Source organism: Falco punctatus (assembly GCF_963210335.1).
Source record: "Falco punctatus genome assembly, chromosome: 7".
In the NCBI taxonomy this organism is placed as follows: Eukaryota; Metazoa; Chordata; class Aves; order Falconiformes; family Falconidae; genus Falco; species Falco punctatus.
The window spans coordinates 58,744,907-58,764,497 of NC_137587.1; the positions used below are offsets into that span (position 1 = coordinate 58,744,907).

The window sequence follows — 19,591 nt, forward strand, 5'->3', positions numbered from 1 at the left end:
CTTGAATGTAAAGATGGATAATAATGTAACTGTACCAACTAAAGAATGAAACTGTAGTTCCATTACTAAAAGTAACTGAATAAACTGTGTGTATGTTAGTCTACGTACATTGTAAGCCGTAAAATAGAGAAGAGGGCAAATGTAGCTTGGGGTTCTGAGCTTTTCCCCCTGCTGCCCCTTGCCCCCCCCCCCCCCCCCGGTCACTGGCTTAAATCTTATGGAGACTGTTAAACTTTGATGCAAGTCTTTGGATTATATACATCACCAACCATTAAAAAAAAAAAAAAAGTTGGGGAGGTACTTACACAGTGGTCCTGGAAACTTAGGTGCAGCTGCTGGAATAGTTGACAAACAAGATGGTGCAAAAGGCAAAAGAGTTGTTGCTCAAGAAGTGCTGTTTGGGGGGGTGGGGTGAGATGTTAAATCTGGCCTGGTTCTTCTCCTGCTCGTTGAGACTAGGTCTGTATTTGTGGCCTTTGTCTGGCTGTGGAGCAGTTCAAAGGGAGGAAGACAGGACAGATTTACAGATTATTATTTTTTTTTTTAGCTTTTGCATCTACACAATACTTTTTTAAACTATTTTTGAAAATTCTTTGCAATTGATAGACAAAACAACAGGTTTGAATAGTGCTAGTAGTGCCTGTGTTAGTTAAGGCCAATGCATGTGTTTTAACTTGTTTAATCTTAATTTGTTTTAGCTTTTAAAGACTTGGAAAAGAAGGAATAGTTTAAATCATTAGTTTGCATTTAGAAGAGTTTGAGTTCATTTGATACTTCTTTTTTCAGGAAACTGCAACTTGAGGGGGATTAGGCATAGAAAATTTGTGTACCTGTAATGCTAACACTTTACACCAAAGAAAATTGGAAAAGGCAACAACAGCAGACCACTGAGTTCACTTAGTGCTAATGTCAGGTAGTCATTAAAACATTTTTCCTATTCTTTAAATAAATGTCATTCCTGTATTCTGTACAAGTCCAAGAACCCTGAAAAAAAACCCCGAATAATACAAGCTTTCCAGCAGTGCCTCATGGAATTGCCTCAGTATTTATCTGAAGGTCACCTCTAGACATTTATAGTTAGTTTGGGGCATGCTGGCTCAGGAAAATTTACCCAGGTTAAATCTAGTTTAGCTAGATTTACTTTGGAAGTATGCTAATGAAGACAACTGTAAATCTGTATTGCCAGTTAACAAAGACTTAACTGCAAATTCACTGCTTAACTTGGTAACAGTTATGTATAAACCTTTGTTCGCAAGAGTCGGGAGCAGACCAACTTACAGCCTGTGTATCACTTGTTGCTGTTCACACAGATTAACTGTGGTGCCAGTTGATACGGGTAAGATAACCACCTTGCTTACAACTTTCCTAAGAAAATATAAATTACAAATGGGTTTCATATGTTAATAGTTGCCCCTCTTGACTTTCTTGACCTAAGCTTGAACAGCCTCAGAATACAATGATCTTGTGCACCATCTTCAGTTTTTGACTTGCACTTAATAATAAATTACAGCATACCTCAGTTTTCCAATAGCAGGCTGAAAACTTGTCTTCTGATGTGTTGTCATGCTCTTTGACAAGCCCAGTATCTGCCAAAGTTAAATGGTTCCGAAGAAGTTTCTGAAAATTCCTGAAAGAGATAAAGAAGTCATACCTCATTCAAAGTCACACACTACTCAAAGCCCTTGGAAGCTTCACAGATCTATGTAATTATGACTCCTCTTTCTCTTTGGAATCTTCTGCCTGGAGGATTTATTGAATTTTCAGCTATAAATGATAATGGAATTAGTATAAATAGAGAAGACCTTTGGCAATGTAAGTGTCTTTAGCAGCTGGCTGTGGAAACTCTGTCTTGTTCTGTGCCTAATTATGCTCCATGCCTGATCATGCCTGAGGTTTCACGCATATGTGCTGCAGTTTAACGGGATGTAAACTAACTTTTTTCTTTCAAATGCGTAGGTGCTTTGTTTACAAAAATTAAGAATGGAGTTTAAAATTTTATATAAATAATAGGTTAATATTGACTACTGAAATGAGGTTTTCGTAAGTTCAATAGAACTGATGGCAACACTTTTAGCAATTTTGAATGTTTTTAATGCTAAATTTGGTTGGGCTAAACACTGTTAAAAGCCTTTCTAGTCATACTTTAATATAAAAATCTTACTACCTTTTCATTGTATGTTTACTGACAACAGCCCCCTTCCTTAGGACTTTTAAGTTATCACTTTACAAATGTTATTAATAAATGTTACTTGGGAAAAAAAATAATCGAGTAATTGCTTTGTTCTCACTCATCTTTTTCCTACTGTGAATGTTCAGGGCTAAACAGTTAATGCTTCATAATACCAAGTAAGTTAAAAATTCATGATACGCCCCCATACATACGTAGCTGTGGTTTTTATCCATCCTGCCTGATGTATCAAAGTTATGATTCTGTTTGTAAATACCAATGTGGTGGTTTTGATGGACTGTGCTTTTTTGCCCCCCTGCCTCCTGCCCCTTTTCCTTTATTCAGGGGTAGGGGGTGAACTGAGGTGTGTGAATTGAGCTGCATCAATTTTACTGGTTTAACTCAGCAAATGCTTGTTGCTCAGCTGTTAGTCGTGGGGCTCTGTGAAAGTGTACCTGACAAACAGCCAGTTAGGAATTTAACACATGCAAGCTTCTTGATGGGAAGAAGTTTACTTGCATTCGGCCTCGGAAATAGTGCTGTAGAAGCACTGTTCAACTGGATGTACTTAGCTTTAGATGTGAAGGGCAAGAAAAAGGCAAGCTTCAGTCTTGAAACCCAGGCTGGGTTGGAAATGTTGGCAGAGGAAAAAGAAATAGCACTGAACCTGAATACACTTGCTAATGTGATCCTTGAGACCCCCCTAGAACCATGTGATAGTATGTTTGTATTTAACATGTTTTTTTTAAATATTTGGAGCCTCTGCTGCTCAAACACTGGAGGTTTCAGTAGCACTGAGTCACAGTAATTGAGTAAATGCTCTTTGAATTTACTTATTTTAAAAAACAGGAAGACTGGGCACAGCTGCAATCAGCAAACTTGTTTTTCACTGTCTGTTCCCCATGCATTCCGTTGTTAAGGCTGGGACGTTCGATGCGGAGCAAAACTGCAAATCTCAAGAGGCTTTAAAACTGCAAGGAGAGGGGCATTTTCTTCTAAGGAAGATGGTTACCATTACTAGTTACCAAGTGCTTGCCTGGTTAGATTGGCCCAATCTTTACAATACCATTCCATTTAGACACAAGAAAAAGCTTTTCACTGTGAGTGTGGTCAAACACTGGAGGAGGCTGCCCGGGAGAGGTGGCGGGGTCTCCATCCTTGGAGGTACTCAAGTGGACACAGGCCTGGCAGCCTGCTCTGAGCAGGGGGGTTGGACTATGCAATCCATAGAGGAGCATTCCAACTCTACTGCTCTGATTATTAAGGCATTTTTCTGCTTGTTTTCCAGCTTGAATAATTGCAATTTTTTTCTCTATAGAAAAATCCAAATTTTATCACCACAATGTGGGTTTGATTTTCACTTGGAATAACTTACTTCTACTAAAACTGTTAGATTTAAGCATATATAAAAGTTGTCTTTGGCTTTGTTATGCTTTCAGAAGCTAAAGTACTGTTTTAATTTTGAGTAGCCTATATAGCACGTTTTATCAGATGAATGATTTATCCTTCTAATTTTTCAGGGAAGGAGGAGGACAGCGACTCAGATTGTTATCCCTTTTGTCAGAAGTGAGTGATCAAAGTTCAAGGTTTTGTATTCTTGAGAGAGGCTGATGATGGAGGCTCAGGTATCTCTGGAATCCCCCTTCTTTATAAAGAATGTGCAAGATCCTGTTTCCCTGAACACAGAGGGCATCAAATGGCTGAGAATAGTTTTGGGTTTTTTTTGCATGCAGCTCAAAGACCTTTTAACTAAGAAAGTGTTAGATCAAAGAGCTCACTTTCAGCTTTTTCTTAGGAGTGTGTTCACAGGTATTCTGCTGTCTGGTTTCCTGTTCCCTTTCCTTGCCGGTGCACGTACTTGCCTTCTTTCTTTCCTTCTCTTTGCAGCAATACCAGCATGTTTTGAAGCATCTTTGCACGTTACTTTATCTTGGACAATAATATGTTCTTCTGTTCCTGTATGGAGACAACAGCTTATCTTCTGAAAATCCTTATTCAGTGTTAAGGTCCCACTGAATTTCTGGGGTTGCGTGAATGTCGGTGCAACAGCCTGGCTTAGATTTGAAAACCAAAAAAAAGTAAAGTAAGTTTTTTACAGTTTTATCAGAGGCTGAAATGCTCTCGTGCTGGCTTTCCCTGTGCTTTGCAGAAAGGCTACCAGTATATATCAACTAATGTATTGTACATGCCTTGGGGATACAAGAAAATACAACAGGGATCAGTAAGTTTAAAAGTTAACAATAACTCGGTTCAGTTTCAAGCTCTGTTGTGATGTGTCCCTATCAAAGCTACAAGAAAAGTGAGGTCCTCTTAATTAATGTTTCTTTTGAAAGTTAAGGGAGACTATGCTGGGAAATCGATCCATCCTTGTGGATTTAAGGCAACTAACTGCAGAAAATTAGCTAACAGGTATTTCGCTGGTAGGTGAGTATTCATCTGGTAGCTGATTTCAGAAATAAATACTAAAAGTAAATTTACATTATAGTCATAATGGAAAAAAGAGCAAATGCATGCCCATCTGTACCTTTACCTCTAGGAAGTGGAACAGCAAACCTCTGCAGGACAAAGTGACACTTGTCAGAGTCGCTGTCAAATAAGAATTCAAAGTTGGATAATTAACACCAGTTTTGTATAGGCTTGCCTAACATTTTACATTTTGATTATGAGGAACTTATCCCTGCATTTAGAAAAAAAACAACAAACAACCCCCCCAAAAAACCAACCAAGAAACGGGGCTCCTGTGAACTTGTCTCTGATTTCTAAAATTCAGGAAGAAGTTGGTTTGACCTGCTGCTCTGTTCTTGTAAAGCAGTTTGTTCAAGACTGTCGCACTGGGCTGGCGTTGCCTGCTGCTGCTGCCTGGCCACACAGAGAAGTGGCACCTCTGGCTGCTGCTGTTTCCCCCGCTGGTTTGGGCAGTGCAGTCATGGAAGGAGATGCTGCGTGTCTGTTTGGAGATGTCTCTAGACAGACATGGAGCATCTCCTCTGCACAGAAGCCACCTTGCTGCCTGTCCACCATGCGCCAGCTGGGCTGCTAACAAGCAAAAACTTAAACCAAGGATTTGTGAGGCCAAAGAACAATTTTGACAGGGAAGCTTTAAAAAAATCTCGTAGAAGTTATGGGGGGAGAAAGTTCAGAAGGAACAAAACTGACATAAAGTAGGTGGGTTTTTGTTTTTGTTTTTGGTTTTTTTTTTTAAAGGCAGACACTAATAAAATCTTGCAAAGGGCCACCATTGTGGTGTAAATGCCCTTGTGGTGTAAATGTCCTCGTGCAGTTCAGGCAGCTATTGATTTTACATATGTAAATAGGAGTAGAGAGTGGAGGCACACCCTTGGCAGTTTTGTGCAAGACTTGGGCCTGTGTTGGTTAAGCTCTCAAACAATTTTCTGAGCAGTAAGTAATGTATCATATTCCTAAGTACAGGATAGGCTTACATTATACTTTAGATGATGGGTTGGGTAATGTATCTTTTTTTGTGCATTTATGGAGCATGTTGAAGGCAAAATCGTGCATTCAGAACTACTGTGTGCGCTCCATTAGTTCCTTAACTTCGATATCCCTTCCTATTAACATGGGCTATCTTTAATGCACGTTTTAAAACGAAAGATACCATGTTCTCATTTGCCTAATTTGGATGTGACAAGCCGTACCGCAGTCTTGAGTTACTGGTTTTGCATTCTGAGCTTGGTTTATTACTCACCTGGTCCTTTGCACTGCCATCAGAAAGCTACTCTACAGCCCTTTCCTAGTGCTGGAGGTAATTTGCCAGTCCCAGAAGAAGGGGGAAGGACTGAAAAGATATGCCTCGCATAGCTTTCCCTGCATTTGCATTGCAGGGTAAATAGCTGACTTTGTAGGATGCTCTAGCCCGAATTTAACGCCTAAATGGAGTGAAAACACTGCTGCTGTGGTGGGCCTCATGGTTAGAGGGGAGCTGGGCAGAACTGCACTGGTGGCCTTTGGGTGACACCAAATCAGCTTTCCTTTCTCTAAAGGCAAGCTATCTCTTGTGTTCGCTTTTCAGAATTACTTTGTATAGTAAGATGTCAATGCTATTTTGCCAATTTTAATACGTGAGCAGTTCTGTTACTTCAATCTAAATACATATATTGCTTGTGAGATTGGAGCCTAAATCCATTACAGGGGTAATCTGATTTGGCTGTTAAATATGTGAAATTGACTTTTTTGTTTTTCTTGATATACCTTGAATTTACCCTACATGTTATGACTTATTTCTTGAATGTACAGCTAAGGCACTTGCTTCCTTTGAAGGAATACATCTCAGCTGTTAAAGCTAACGTGTTGCTCAGACTAACTACTTCTTGGTTTTGAAGAACCTTGCTATAATGCAAAAAGATTACTAAACCTTTGGGACTTCTTCAGAAGATGATGTGTAACTCTGCAGTGTAATACATACCAACAAATTAACCAGAAATTCTAAACAGTTTAGAAACTCTGAAGTTATGCGTTTCTTGAGTTTTATTTTCCCTGGCTTCAATGGAGACACTCCTCCTTTTAGGTTATATTTCCCAAGTGTTGTGATTAACAGCAATAAGCTCTTTCTACTTCATCCCATTTTGAAACAGCGTGTTTTGAATTGCTGAAAAGTTGCACGTTTGTAAGGTTATTTGGTGTATTATCTGAGAGGTAGTGGGCAAAATATTTTCACAAAGCCTTGGCGACTCCAGCACTAGGAAAACCCTTCACAAATTATGAGGGGACCTGCAGATCCCATTAACCTGTGTCACTTTACGCTTTTTTTGCCTCACTTGACAAGCTTTAAATCTTAGTGTTTGTTGAAAAATAAGTATCTTCAGTGTCAGGAGTAACAGAATGTAAACTGGTGAGTTGCCACTTTAGCTAGACAGCAGATGTACCTAGATATACAATAAATGGACAAACCTGTGGCTGAAAAAAATATTTGGGAGAGTTCACCCTTTTTAGAAGAGTAAGAAAAGTGAATCAGTAATACCTCTTTTCTGCCACAAGTGACTTTTGTAAGGGACAAAAATGGTTTCTACACAGAATCTGTTTGACCTTGAGTCGGATATTAACTAGATCTCCTTATCAGTTGGCATTTGCATCTGATTTAACTACATGAACTCCAGCATGTATTTTGAACAACTTTAAAAGAACAGCAGCAGAATAACAGTGTATCTCTGGTGTACAGAGTCCAACAAAGTCAAAACCAGATGACTTCTGTTTAACAGTAGCTCATCTCATCTCTCAGAAAGAGGAATACTGTATTTTAATTTTTTCTTTCTCTGCACGAGTCAGTGTTTCATCTATGTGAGGGTGAGCAAGCCGTCAGCCAGCTTCATCCTGGCTACTGGCTATTGCAGTATCAAGATAAGGGCTGCTTTGGAGAGGTTTCTTGCAATTCTTTAGCACTTAATGCAGTGAGATCAAGTTACGGCTGGTTTAATGCGATGTAAAACCTATTAAGGTTGCCATCGCGAATTTTAAACGATGATTTCATAACAAGCTTAACATAAAGTGCCAGTGACAGACTGATTGTTTAGTTGAAGATACAAAAATGAGATATGGGAACCACATAGCAAAAGGAGTTTTGTTTAAACCAGTTATATTCCATTTTAGATAACAGAAGCTTGCCTGAGGTTAAAGGTCCTTAAATGCAATAAGGTATAAAATAATGCTTCATTATTTCTTCCTAATTCACAGCTGACAGTTGTTGATTTGGAAGGAGATATCAGAGGAATTCTGAGTTGACAATTGCTGTGGTTGGGAGATAACGCTTGGGGTGACAAGTAGCAAATATTTATCCTACAGCTTCACCCTCTAAGGCTGAGGTACAGTAATCAAAACATAAGATTTAACATCTGAATGTAGAATAAGTCAATCTTTTTGGATGACTGACACCGCTAGCTTAGGGTCAAATCACATCATGTTCTGTATGGCTGATCAACGTAATCGAAGGATATAAGGTGACTTCCCCGTGCCTTGTGCCGTCACTGTTCCCTGTGGTGCTATGTCCTGCCCCTCCTTCGCAACACTGAAGGCTGACGCTCCCCCAGACAGTGAGGCAGAGAGGATGTTGATGACTCATTTTTCCTTCATTTTCTTCACAAGCTGTTCCAGTGAAATAATGTGCTGTCTCTCCATCTATGCTTATCACAAACAGCTTAACTTTTCATACAATTTGATGTCAGTCGCTTTACAGTTTTGCAGGATCAACAGGAAAAAAGGCATGGAAAATTCCTCACCTCAAGCATGCTTTCCTAAAACAATGGCTTGTACCAGGGAAGTCTCATGCCCGGGCTGGCCTCCAGCTACTTTTTCCGAATTCCTTGCTGCTTCTAGCTCTTGCATTTACAAACATTAAACTTAGAGGGTACGGGAATCAAGTCAGTATAGCCCAAATACTGCTGTGAGATGAGGTGAAGGAGCTAATCGTAGAAGAACTTGCTCATTAACTTCATGTGTGACGTGAGGAGGTTTAGATTAATCATTTAGAATGGGGAAAAAAGGAAGGGAGGAAGCAGGAATGTGGTAGTTTGTCAGAAATGCTTTATTGTGTTAGCCAAAGAACTCAGAAATCCCCCACTTTCTCTGCTTTCCTTTGGAAAGTTCTTGAACCATCTCCAGCAGGCTTCCACTGCTCCTTCTGGTCCTGCTCTGTAAGCCAAGAGCTAGCACTAGCACATGGGAATCCAGGCAGGAACAAGTAGCTGCAGGGCAGCAGGCTTGGGGTTTCTCCTGCAGTAAGAGTGAATCCAGTGTGTTATTTGCGAGATCTTGCACTCAGAACTAATTTAAGTTTTCCCTGGAAACACCTAATTTTCCTGTTCAGTGGAAATTAAAGAGTCCTAGAGGCCTAATTTCCATACCTATGTAAGAGAGCACAAATTCTGAAGCTGACTAAAAAGAAACATCAGGAGCTCCTCTGCAGCTGAGCTCCCTGCGGCAACACCCTAACGTGGAAGCTGAATGCCCAGTTGCCTGGATTTTTCCAAATTTGTGCCTTTTGTTTGTAGCCAATTTACTGCTGGACTTGCCCTGCTAAATGGCTGTTAACACGAGGACCTTTTGCTTCCTGTTACCTACGGTTCAGTCTAAACTAGGGGCTGCCAATTCTGCTTTTTTTTGAATGCTTGACTTGATTTTTGATCACCCCTTTCTAATCATTGCAGTGGCTCTAGTAAATTTGGTAGCGTGCTGAGCCTCAGACTCCTCAGAGGCAGTTTCTGTCGTGCTGAGGCTCACCAGTTTTCGGCTGGGTGCACAGAGCTGTTACCCTGCGATGCACAAACCATGGTTCAGGTGTGAGTGCACACTTGTGTGTCCGCCAGCTTCGCCCAATGCTACGTGCAGTTAATGCTGGCCTTTTGCAGCAGGGGAAGATGGATAATACCTGGTACAGCACAAAGGATAAGGCCTGATAATGAAACCCAAAGTTTTTTAAATTAATTTGAATGTTCTGATTGAGTTTATACAAAAGTACCGCTCTTCTATGGCTATAGTATTGTAGAAATGGTACCAGGACCTTTAAGTCAGATTTAACTCGCTTTTGATCCATGTTTTCAGTGCTAAAGCAACACTGAGCTGACTGCATATGTCTTAAAAATTAACGTCATAGTGTTAGACATACTTCCTATAAAAGTCATCTAAAAATGTATTTTTTTATATATATTTAGGGAAGGCAAATAATTAAGCCAAAGTTAATTAGTCTATTTGTCTTCCTTTACAAATGCTGTTTATTCAGGCACACAGTTTGTTGAAAAGCTATATAATGAAACACACACTGGGAGTTATTGTGGGAGGCTTTTTGTTGGTGATACTGATTCCCACAGTTTGCTGATGGCATACGGACAGCAGACCAGGCTCCTGCCCAGGGCAGCGCCTGACCTCAGCTGGGAGCGGGGCCGCTGCAGTGGGCGAGGCGCATCCTCCTCTCTCCCTCCAAATCGAACTTTCCTCCGGTTTAGCCCAGGCCGAGCTGACACGGTGGTGCTCATGGCGGCACTTCACCGCGGAGAAGCGCCAACAGCTCCTCACTCACGCTGCTCCCTGCTACGTGGTGTAAGCAGTGAGTAGCGCGGGGCCGTGCGGGGGCGGGGGGCCGGCCGGCGGGGCGGTGCGGGGCCTCCCTCTCCCCGCGCGTTTCCCCTCAGCCGCGCTCCAGCCCCGCACGGCCGCCCCCCCGCCGCCGGCACACGGCAGCCGCTCACGCCTTCCCGGGGTGTCGTGGCGCTCTCCCCCCGCCCCGCCGTGCGGAGCGGCTGCCCCCGCCGGCCGGCCCGCCCCCGCCCCGGGGGGCCGCGGCGTCCCCCTCCTCCCGGGGGCGGTGCGCGCTGACGCGGCAGCGCCGCGGCTCCGCCGGCCGAGTCGCACAATTATGAGAAAGAGCCGCCGGGCCGAGGCCGCCGTCAGCGCCGGGTCCTGGTGCGGAGTCGAACCAGCGCCGTCCGCCTCGCCCCGCTCTCCCCTGCGGCCCCGGAGCGCCGTCCCCGCCCGGCCCGTGCCCAGCCCGCCCGCCGCCGCCGAGCCCAGCCCCGATAGATGGAGACAGGCCCCGCCACCGCCGACGCCGAACCACGAGCGGGAGCTGCCCGGCGCGAGGCGAGCCAGAGTCGGCGCCGAGACCCAGCCCGGCCCTGAGGAGAATGGTGAGGGCGGCGGGGGGGGAGGGGGGCGCCGGCCGCCGCTCGGACGGGTCCCGGCCGGCCGCTCCGGGTGCCGGCGGCTGCGGATCCTCTTCGACCCCTCTGGCCCCCGGGCCCGCCTCCGCCGCGGCGGCTGCCGCCCTGCCCGCCCCGTCCGGGGTGCCGCGGCGGCGGGAAGGAGGGACCCGCCGGGCTGACACCTCCGCGCCGGAAGGGGAGGCGCGGGCTCGGCCGCCTGGGGCCCGGCCCGGCCCGGCGTCACCCCCGGCCCGCAGCTGCCCGGGCTGCCCCGAGCCGCGGGGGCGAGGCGGCCGCCGCCGCCCGGCATCTGCGGAGCCGCCGTTTGGTGCCGGCGGCCCGGCCGCGCCGCCCTGCTGCCCTCCGCCCCCCGGCGGGGGTCCCGCTGCCCGGGGCGCCGCCTTCCTGTGGGCCTCCTCGGCGCGGTGTCGCCCGGTACCGGAGTGGTGCGGCCGACGGCGCCGTTCCCGGGGATGCGGCTGTGCCTCCCGGCTCGTCTGTCTCCCCGTGTCGTTTGTACCATTTCGACGCGTTGCCATGTCTAGGGGAGTGTGTGAGCCCTTGCAGAGAGCTGGGCGGGTTCCTACGGGAAAACACGGCTTTAACCCCAGCTCTGTCTTTGGCTGCGAGTCGGTTCTTTATCCCTGCGAGTTTATTCCTTAGGTGATGCTCACAGAATTCGGAGCGAACCGCCAAGCGCTTTCAGATAATTTTGAGAGTGCGGAGCGTGGATCTGTGGATTTCCACGCTCTGCTTGAACTTCCAGCCAGCTGCTTTGTTTCATGTCAGATAAAGGTGTTCCATGTCACAGTATATCCTTCAAAACCACAGGGGTTCATACCTGTGAACCTTCTGTTTCTGACGATACCTGTGAGCTGTGTAGAAACGCGGGCCATCTTCTTCCAGAACCTGCAAATCCAGCACCCTTCCAGCAGGAGCCTTCCCTTTGGCTTTTCCCACTGGAAAGCGCGCTTGGCATCTCCCACCTGTGTGGTGGTACTTGCACTTCTCTCCTGAGGTGGTTTTTATTTTTAGTTCTGGGGTGTGGTTGGTATTTAGCTGGTTTGGGTTTTAGCTCCAGTGTTCAGTCGGTGCTGACATAGCCTAGAAATGCACAGATTGGTTTTAACCATGATAGATTTGTAAACTGATTGCGGCTCAGCAGTTTTGCTGGCGATGTAGCGTGTTTGCAATGTTTTATACTTACCCCGTGTTTATCGAATATTTTGAAACCACTGTTTAAACAGGTGTTTTGCCTAAGTTGAACGTGGGATGTTTAACGCAGGTTCATTTTGCTAAAAATTTCCCTGCTGCTGCATGACTGTTTAGCAGTTTTGAATAATTGCTGGGCAGTGTCCAACTTTAAATCAGGAATTATCCTCAAGAGTGAGTATTTCAGTGTGGCAATTCTGGGAGTTAAGTCTTTATGTCTTTTTTTTTTTTTTAATGTGTCTGTGTGGGTGAGATAAGTGTTTGCTAGATCATCCTTCATACCTTCTGGTATGAGGCCATTCTTGACTTAGCTATTTAAAGTAGGTGAAAAAACCTTTGTGCATGTGGAACTGTTTAGGCCGGTGTTGGACTGTTTGTACCTTGGTTTCCTGATGTTTCACTTTGATATTTTTTTTCTGCTTGTTTGAACTCAGGAGTGGAAGGGTGATTTTCACTTGTCGAACAAAGGCACCTTGAAACATCACTTTGCATTTAACAGCTATCTCACTTGTATTTAAAGATACTCTATCAGATCGTCTACCTCCCCACGTGGATTATCTCAGAGAGAGGCACTCCATTGTGTTTTAAACTTTCGTTTCTTTTCTTGTCCCTTGAGGCTCTGCCTAACTCTAGTCTCGCTGACTTACCTTTTTGTCTTATCGCATCAGCCCTGCTTTCTCTGTTCTGCTGGCGATAGACTGCAGCATCCAGACTCCTCTCTTTTTCCCATCATTATCTTTACCACTTGCTGTGCTTCTCTTTCCTGGAAGCTTTTCACCGACACCCAAACTTCTCCTTCTTCTCTTTCTTGTCCCTTCGTGATGTGCTTACTGTTAACTGTTCGCTCCTTGTGGACGGTCATGACAGATGAGTGTTTTCTAAACTAATCAATGTTGTCTTGAACTTAAGTAATTGATGCTGACACAATAGAGTTTGGCTGTATAGGTTTGTCGACTTTACACTAGTAATGCTGCAAATCAGTCTCTAAGAGGACTTGTCAAAAAGTGTGTGTGAAGGGAGGGAGATACATTTATAGTCAACAGTTTGTGTACTTGACAGGTTTTTGCATAGCAGGTTTAATTTTCTTTCCCAGAAAGACCCTGATTACCCTAAGTAGGAGTTTAATACGTAGCTATACTAGCAGTGACACTCTTACTAAACTGATGCTGTCAGCGTGTTGTCAGAAACAAGCCCAAATTTGAAGTTCTAGTCTTTAAAGACTTGAGGTTGGATTTTGAAATCGTGACTTATGCCTTCAAAAATCAAGACAACGAAATGATACTTCTCATGCCGATATACTTAACCTGAAAAATGTATCTTTGTCTTGTTCCTTTTTTTTTTTTTTTTTTTTTTTTAAGATATTTATTTCTTTTGGAATCCTTCGTTTCCTTTAATCGTGTCTACTTTGGCCGCAATATTTGCGTGCCACCTTAATTTGCTGAAACAAGTAACATCAGTTCTGGTTTCTTTGTCTACTTTTTTAAAGGCAAACTGACAGTAAAATCAATGTGTGTGTTTTCCAGAATTGAAGTTTTGTCTTTGAGGTCATGTTTCTTGTTTCTGATGTGAATAATTCCGTCTTGGTGTATTTTAGCTTCACCGGTTGAAATTCTGGCAGTTGACTTTTCAGCAGATAAATTACTGAATAATCTTACCCTGTGTGTATATTTGGATAAGGTACTTAACATGATTATTGAAGATAATGTCACTTCTTACCTCTGATACTGCCTGTATCTACTACTGTAGGTAGTGGCCTCTGATAAATTAGTCTATATGCTTCATTATTTCTACAAAAGTAGTCCATGATACTGACTTGACCTGTGGTAAAACTTGGGAGTTTGTTGCATTGTTTCTTTATGTTCCCTGGCCTGAAACTTTCATTCTCCTCTATTGTATTCTCTGCACTCTTGTTACTGCCCTTTATTTGATTTAATTCCATCTCTTTTGCTCAAATCATGAGAATGTACAGGTAATAGTGTCATGTTAATATATATTACGATACAACCTATACCAAAAATGATCTACCTCATCCTTGGTTTCTGTTATTTTTATTACTTTAAGCTTAGCTTTTCTTTCACTTGAATTGTAGATATTTTTGTATTTCAAGTAATAGAAAGCTAACCTAACAAAAGAACCAAAAAAGTAAACCCCCAAAACCTTTGTATTGGCAAGCTTAGCTTCCTGACCTGGCTCGGCGCAGGATTAGTGGGGCATCGGTGCCGCTGCGCAGGGGAGGAGGCAGGGTGTGCGGGCGGTGACTGCTCTGTCTGGTAGCAGCTGCTCGCTAACCCAGTGCTGTTTGGCACACTGAGCCATGGCATCCGGCTGGATGGGACCACGGGCCTCAGCAGCAGTGTTTCGGACCGGTCTCCATCACAGCTGTTGCACTGGTGGAGAGAATGCTGTTTTTTTGAGGAGTGGTGAGGTTTTTTCAGCCCCCTTTACACCCATATTTTGCTTAGTATGTAAAGTGGATATGAGACATTTTAAAGCAGGGGTGTGAGCCACTTTCTTTAACTACCAGGTTTGCTGGAACCACAGAACAGCTCAAATTTGTTTTTCTCCCCAGCCACTAGAATTCTTGAAGGGAAGCAGGGACAACACGTGTTGTCTGATGGCTGTTAGGTGGGCAGAGGAGATTTCTTACCACAGAAGGAAAGGCCAGTGAACTTCTGATGGGATAATGAAATAAAAAAAAACAAGAGAGAAACTGGGATAACTAATGTTGTTATCCTTAACTGTATTGGTTTGGTTTTTTCCTTCTCAAGAATTGGGCAAAAAATATTCTAACTGTATGGGAGATACAGGGAGAAAAATAGCTGTTGCTGATTGTGGTGCTGATAATTCCCAAAAGCTGCCTTATGAAAGGACTAGAATATTTAACTGTGGAAAGTGGTTTGACAACATATGGTATGAGGATGTTGCAGGAATAGCCTGTAAAATAAATGTAGTGGTTGATTGCCAAGAAGATTTTAAAGTATGGTAACAAACTTGACAGCACATTAGAACAGATTAAACTTGGTATATAAGTTCTGCATTTTCTTCCCCTTAACCAAAGTTCAGATGTTACTGAGGTGGTAGGCTTGGATTAAACCTTAATTCTGGGAGTGTCTGTGTGTGTTTTTTTTTTTTTAATAAATTCTAAAAGTCGCATCAAAGTTGCAAATTATTTAATACTTATGTTGTTAAAAGCAACATATTTTTTTTTCCTAAAGACTCTTACAAACTCATTCAAAATCGAGCTGTTTCATGCATTTCCTATTATCGGATTTTCTGAGATGTTTGATCTCTCTGTGTGTATGGCAGATGTGCAGTTGCGGGGTTAGTGTATCCCAACCCATTTTTATTTGATTTCATTTCAGCTGAAGGAGGACGGCGTTTGATATGTGTGCTAGCGTATCTGTTGACTTTCTACAGCTGCAAAATTGGAATGTTACAGGCTGATTCCAGAATCAAGTTGGTACTCTGTTGTGTGTACTTTGACAGCTAACATTTTCAGAAGATCATCCAACTTCAGAAAGCTTGGTTGATACTTCATCTTCAACCTGTCTGTGGAGATCACTAGTTAGCACTCAGATACAGTCCAACATGAAGTGCTTATTTTGTTTACGTGCACATCATGTGCTTTGCACAGTGTGTGCAACTGGCTAACTTTCAAAGAGTATAGGTAGATGTGTGCCTGTAGCTTGTCTATGTCTGAAAGTTATGCACATGTGAATCTTATCAATGTCTAGACTTAGTGCTAGTAATTGTAATAACAAAAGGTTGGGGAGGCCTTTTTCTGAGTTGGAGAGCTTTGGAACTCTCTTAAGGTCTGTGACAGCCTGTTGCTTCCTAGTTGGGGATCCCAAAGTCGGATATGGATGACTCCCAGTGCTATTGAATTCTGTCTTTAATTGTTTACTACTAATCAAGAGAGACTTTAAAAAAAGAAGCCGCAGGTTCTGAGAATTGGCATATTTCTATTAATTTCTGATTTGCTGATTTTTATTTTTTGTTTTTATTTTTTACTGATAACCTTTTGGGTTATTAATGCAGTATATTTTTGCTGTCATACACTAATCCATTCCTGCTGTTACAGCTCTAAATTAATTTAATCTAGGTGTTCAGTCTTTCACCATAATATAACTATGTAATCTTCAAAGCCTGGGAAAAGTGTCGGTTACAGCTCTGTCAGTTTTAACACAATGATTATTGCAACTGAATACCAGCCTTTGTTCTGTGCAGCATTCCCACTTACCTCTACCCAAAGAGGTAGTTGTTTTCTTAATCTTATCTACTTGTCTACTTGATTCTTGTCATCTTTGCTAAGAGACAACAGAAACAGAAAGATGCCTTCACTTTGTAGCCTCCTACCTTGTGCTTGGTGGTATTTTGCAAGATGACTCTGGTTGACAGTTCTTATCCTAATATCTGGGAAGTTTTTCTTTGCCTAATACTGCAAAGTGGTAATCAATTTTTGTGAATGAGGACTTGACAAACATGACTTCAAATTTACATTTATGCCTTCTGCAAATGATTTTCTGGTTGCTCTGTTAGGAATACTGTATTTCACAAGCACTCCTTGCCTAAAAAATTCTAGATTCAAGGCACTTCTAGAACGAGTACTACTTAGCAGTCCAGGTCTTCCCACTATTACTCACTTAATTGACAATATAGTTCCCAAGACGGACCTGGAGTGCCTGAGGTGTGGATGTGTGTGTTGCAGGGTAATAATCTCAGATGCAGGGCAGGGTCGATGTTCAAGTCCATAGCATCTTTACTAGCCGCTCCCAAATCTGCCAAAACTTCTTAAAGGTGTGGCTGTAATCCAGTCTAAACTCACCTAAGCCCTGGCTGTCACCCTTCCACCTGTCTCTTTTGCTTCCCTCTGTACTTGGTGACTGTTTCGGGATCTGAATTGAACAAACATGTATTCTAATCACTTCCTTTTTTTTTTTTTTTTTTTTTTTTTTCTTTTAGGATTAATTATTTTGTCGGTCATTTCCCTGGATTGGCTCTCCATGTGACTGCATAAGTGCCAGTGCTGTTATGAGATAGGGTGGGATCATGTGCAGAGGCTTAGGAAATTGGACTGTGGCACACCTAAACTTGATGTGAGCTGTGAAGCTGGTTTGGAGGCTTGCTTTGAGGTGCTTGAGAGTTGACTTGTGCCATCCTATTAGTAAGTGTTCGGTTACTCTGCGTGCCACCCTCTCTGTATGAGTGTTTTCTCTGTCTTACAGCCTTGTGCACAGGCATGGATGGAGCTGCACCATCACAAGTCAAGTTCTGTAGCCTCTTTGAAGTATAAACCAAATCGCATTGCAGACCTGGTCTAATTGTACTGCAGGCATGTAGTAGCGACACTGGAATACTTCTGTATCTAAATTTCTGTTTAGATAGGATGCTTTTCTTGACATTCTGAGTGTGTGCTACTAGATGTAAGATGACTTTTTTACCAGGTATGCTGTGCTGTAGTCTGTGCACTGAGCTGCGTCAAGATGAGTTTGACCCTTCCCATCAAGTTATTTCTGTTGGCAAATGATCCACTGCTGGTAACTTGTCTCACATAACATGATAATGCTAGTTTTTTTCTCTCCATCTTCTTAACATGCTGCTTATTTGCTTTCTAGTGCTATTCCTGTTCCTGTTTCACTTTCTCAAGAAGCTGAACCTATTTCTTTGGGGTAGGAGAGTGCGAAGCTGCATGCTACTAATATATCTGACAGAGCTCAGCACAGCAACCATGTGGCCAGGTTCAAAGAGGGTCACACCGATGTGCAACGTTGTTAAAATTGCATGTGTATTGGTCTTGTGTAGTAAGCTTAATGCGGCATACTGGTTTGTGGCTAGAGCCAGTCTGAAAAAGCTCTGCTTCCTTTCAAAGCCTGTCCCTGTGGCTGCTGCGGTCATGCAAGTATTTAGTCAGGCATCACTTCAGTCACCTGAATAGGTTAAATTATGCATGTGCTTAAGTGACAGATGATTTGAGCCTAAAAAAACCGGTTGTGTAATTACAGAACTGTTAATCAACTTTCTCTTCAATTACAAAAATCAGTTAATCTACAGGAGTAGGTGCAGTTAATGATGTTTGAAATGTCAAAGTCTTACCAGTTTCTCCTGTGTTCCCTGGCTGCAGTATTGTCTAAACTGTAGTTTGCAGCATTCTGTTAAACAGCAAATTTAATAGAGCTTCAGCTGAAGGCATTAGAAGAGTGCATGGCTGAGGGTGATCTGGCCAGAAAGTCTGAGAGTGATTGATCTTGAACGAATTCCTGCTCAAGGTAGTAATCTCACACTAGGGAAAGAGTAATGAATCACTGATATCATAGCTGACAAATATCCTAGACAACTTTCTAGGAACTTAGCATCGTCTGGTGTTGCAACGCCTCTGGATGCAGAACTAGTTGGAAGAAGCTCACTCCTGATTTCACAAGCTGTAGTTTACTGACTCCTTGATCGTGCTGCTGCAAATGTTCGCAGGGTTATGCTGCAGACTAGCCTGTGGGGCAGCCCTGCCAGCACTTACCTTGGCCTGCTTGAGGGGCACTAAACAAAGATGTGAGGTTGGGATGGACATTAACCTCTTAAACCGGCAGGAACTGGCTTGGCAGCCAGAGGCATTGAGAAGCAGAAATATCCCCCTAACTAACCTTTGTCCTTTTAATTTGTGCCAGCTTCACAAATGCTCTTGATGAGGACTGAAGCCTTTGCGTTGTTAAGCAATTGGTCTGTCTTATTCTTGGTTTCTTTTGTAAAAGTTTTATGTGGCAAAATCCCGTTTCAGTTTTCAGCTGTAGAAAGAACAGTTTGTATGCGTGCAGTTTTCCGTGTAAAACCTACCTCTGTATGTAGCAGTTGTGGATTCTTCACTGTTAATTTCTCTGTAATTGTTTCAAATACAGTAGTGAAACAATGCGGTCTTTTTATGTTGCTTATGTAGGGAAAGAGGGCAGAAAGCACTCATCATCCTTGTCCTGGTTTGGGCTGCCAGCTAGCATTACAGGTGAACGTTCTGCGGTGATGAAGGCTGCTAACAAACGAGTCATTGTTTGAATGCATCATCTGGTTGTGCTCGGTGTTTTGTAGCCCACAAGAGAAATATTTGGTACTAGTATAATCATAGTACTTTGCTGGACAACACGATACAGTATACTTTAGGCTGCACTTTCTTTGTGCTGTAGAAAATGTGCAAGACTGAATCTTTTCTGCTTTCAGAAAAATCCTGTTTTCAGGTTGTAGAAAGATGTTTTCTGGTCACATGGATGTAGATGATCTGCAGAATACAGGTAGACTTTGCAGAGAGGGGGAGGATTATTCGCAAAAGCTAATTAGGCAGTGAGTCCCTAGGCTTGCACAGTGGGGACTGAGGGGGATTCAGAGCAGCTCTTTTCTTTCCTCTCTGCAGAGAGAACGTAGGAAAAATTAGCACTGCTAAGATAAGGTTGGTCTTTTTTGACTATCCTCTTGGGTGTCATTACTGGGTTTTTCTGGTAAATATAAAGATCTTGCATGCAGGACAAGAAAAATCTCTTCTAATTAATGTATTAGGAGTTAGTTGGGTTTTAATTATACCATGAAT

The 19,591-nt window shown here is 43.0% G+C and overlaps 1 protein-coding gene across 1 annotated transcript in view; it reads left to right on the plus strand.

Moving 5' to 3' along the window:
- Positions 1-244: 244 nt before the first annotated feature.
- The window catches only part of TRPM7 (transient receptor potential cation channel subfamily M member 7), a 69,402-nt gene continuing 50,055 nt past the window's right edge, over positions 245-19,591 (plus strand). Inside the window, exon 1 of the mRNA XM_080394694.1 lies at positions 245-10,800. Within this exon, the coding sequence (XP_080250820.1) occupies positions 10,798-10,800 (3 nt within the window). The 5' untranslated portion in view covers positions 245-10,797. The remainder of the gene's footprint in view (positions 10,801-19,591) is intronic.